Source organism: Octodon degus, unplaced genomic scaffold, assembly GCF_000260255.1.
Source record: "Octodon degus isolate 3935 unplaced genomic scaffold, OctDeg1.0 scaffold00131, whole genome shotgun sequence".
NCBI classification, from domain to species: Eukaryota; Metazoa; Chordata; class Mammalia; order Rodentia; family Octodontidae; genus Octodon; species Octodon degus.
The window spans coordinates 2,370,873-2,373,515 of NW_004524707.1; the positions used below are offsets into that span (position 1 = coordinate 2,370,873).

At 43.8% G+C, this 2,643-nt stretch overlaps 1 protein-coding gene across 1 annotated transcript in view; it reads left to right on the forward strand.

Annotated features, from left to right (window-relative positions):
• The window catches only part of C4bpb (complement component 4 binding protein beta), a 6,325-nt gene extending 4,507 nt beyond the window's left edge, over window positions 1-1,818 (forward strand). Inside the window, exons 4-6 of the mRNA XM_004641196.2 lie at window positions 11-104; window positions 1,273-1,399; window positions 1,600-1,818. Of these exons, the coding sequence (XP_004641253.1) occupies window positions 11-104; window positions 1,273-1,399; window positions 1,600-1,818 (440 nt within the window). The remainder of the gene's footprint in view (window positions 1-10; window positions 105-1,272; window positions 1,400-1,599) is intronic.
• The last annotated feature ends 825 nt before the right edge of the window (window positions 1,819-2,643 follow it).

Genomic DNA, 2,643 nt, shown 5'->3' on the forward strand with positions numbered 1-2,643 from the left:
CCCCCCCCAGGAGACTGTGGCCCTCCTGAGAAGCCAGCTCATGGCTACTTTAAAGGAACAAATTTCACCTCAGGATCCATCATTACTTTTTACTGTGAGAAGCGGTAAGTGCACAAGCCTTTCGAACATGAGCTCCTGCTCCTTAGCAGCACTGTTTTGGGGAATGACCCAAGCTGTATTTACCATGCCTCCTGCAAAAGAAGACCTAACCAGGAAATAAGTGCTGGCTGTTACCAAGTAGATGGCCAATGCACAGACAGACAGTCGGGAGGTCACACTTCGCTGTGCTCTTGCTCGGGGGCCACTCTGAAATGGCAGGGAAGGCAGGGACAGGCTGCTTGGGGCTGGCATTTTTGATCTCTAGTTTTCAAGGCTGATTATTTTCCAGGTAAGTCTTATTTTCAAGAAAACATGATATCTGGTGCCCTGATTTTGTACTGCTTCAGGCTCCAGGGCTCATTCTGATTTTGAGAGCTGTTTTAGCTCATTGCTAGCTCTTTCCAATCCTGAGAAAACAGACTAATTCTATTAAAGTAGCCTGCCTACCTTAGTGAATGCATCCCTTTTTTTCTTCTCTTTACGACAGAGTTTAAAATACTGTGTATGTATCTTCTAAGAACAAAACCTCAAAAAAAAAAAAAAAATACAGAAGTTGAGAAACAAAGATTTAGAGTATAGACCCTTAACCCAGCCTAACAGTTTAGAATGCCTGGTCTCCCACCTTAGACTTTTCTTCCCCTTGCACCAATCTTCCTGAGTTATGTGGTCTCTCTGATGTTTAAGTCCCACGGACTCCGGCCAACTTAGATTTTTCGGATTAAAACCTATTGCCTTTTAACTCACCTACCACCATTTATTTGACGCACTTGTCTTCAACCTTCTGCTTTCTAAAGCTTAGGTGAGAGTTGCCTTCTTAGGCTATTGAATGTTTCTTCCCTCACAGACCTCAAAAAATAAAACAAAACAAAACCAAAAACAAAAAAGAAGAAGTGGTGTGCGGTGTGCATCAACACTAACTCAGAAGTTCCTGCTGCTCTTGTTTTAGGGTTGAGTCGTTTCTGGGGACCTACCCCCCACCCAGGAGAGTAGCTTTCTCTTATAACAGCTTTGTGACACAGAGGTAACTTTAGCCTTTAGCATGTATTAATGCTCAGGGGTAGGGAGGGGGATTCTACCACAGTCAAACTTCTGAAATGCGGCGACGGCAGAACACCAAGCTTCGTTTCCCAGGGTGGAAGACGGAAAGGTCAGTGTTGCTTTCCGTGTGCTCAGGTACCGCCTGGTGGGCACACAGGAGCGGCAGTGCCTGGACCGGGCGTGGAGCGGCGCTCCCCCGGCCTGTGAGCTGATCCCAGGGGCTCCCGCAGCAGTCCCGCGGACCGGGGTTGAGAAAGCATTTGTGAGTAGCTCCTGTCGAAGCTGTGCACAGCAGCACTATCCCAGAAGTTCTTACTTCAGGGCTGACTCAGCCTTGGGGTTGTAAGCCCCACCCAGACCCCTGCAGAAGCTCCATGGCTGTCTTTCTACCCACCTGCTTCAGGGTAGAGGGCTGGCTCTCAGTCCTTCACTGGTAACTGTTTAAAAATGTTCTTTCTGCAGCTTGCCTTTCAGGAAAGTAAGGACCTGTGCAGTGCCACAGAGAACTTTATGAAAAGAGTAAAAGAAAATGGCTTAACAATGGAGGAAATAAAATACTCTCTGGAGATTAAGAGAGCCGAACTGATGGAAAAAAAAAACAACAACAAAAAAACTTGGCCTAATGTCATAACTGAGCAGAATGGGGATAAAAATGCTCTTATAAGTAAAATTTCCTTTTAGCTCTAAAATGGTTTCTGATTATTTCTTACTGGGCTGAAATACAATCTCATAGTAAGCCACTGGCATAATACAGTGTGTGTGTGTGTGTGTGTGTGTGTGTGTGTGTGTGTATGTTGTCATGTTTAAGATGTGAAAAGACCAAATGCCTTTTATTGAAGACCAGAATTGGCAGTGCATTAATGGAGACTGGGAATCTTAATTTCCTGTCCATGAGAAGGAGGAAGCTTGGATCTCCACTGAGAGTATACCTCATATTTTAATATGAGACTCAAATTATGAGGCAAAGGGGGGCATGCCCCGTAGCTCAGTTCTTTAAGTGGCTGCTTTAACAAAGCGATCAGGCTCAGGTTGCTGTGGTTTGATCCCCACAACTCAAGCCAGCCAACCTGCCCTGAAGGCATTTGGAGAAAAAAAAATTATGAGGCAAAAATTAACCTCAAGTTACTCAAAATGTATGAGGCAAAATTAACCGCTCAGACCAAAAAAAAAAAAAAAAAAAAAAAAAAGCCCCAAACAGTTGTATCCTAAATACACTAGTGAGACAAATGGAGTTCGGTCCAAACTGTCTCCTGGGTCTCACCTACTCATGGCTTAGGACACCACACTTCTGAATGTTCTACAGTAACACTGCTTCCTGCTTTGAGGAGGGAACCCAGTCCTACATTATTGTGGACTTTGAGGTTTACAACATAAGGGAGCATATTTTCTTCTGCTTTTTTTTTTTTCTTTTCAAAATTTTATTGATAAACAAATAGCAATGAGACAGTTTCAAATCAAATCCGAAGTACAGTTTCAACAAATAATACACTGCATACATTCTTCTTG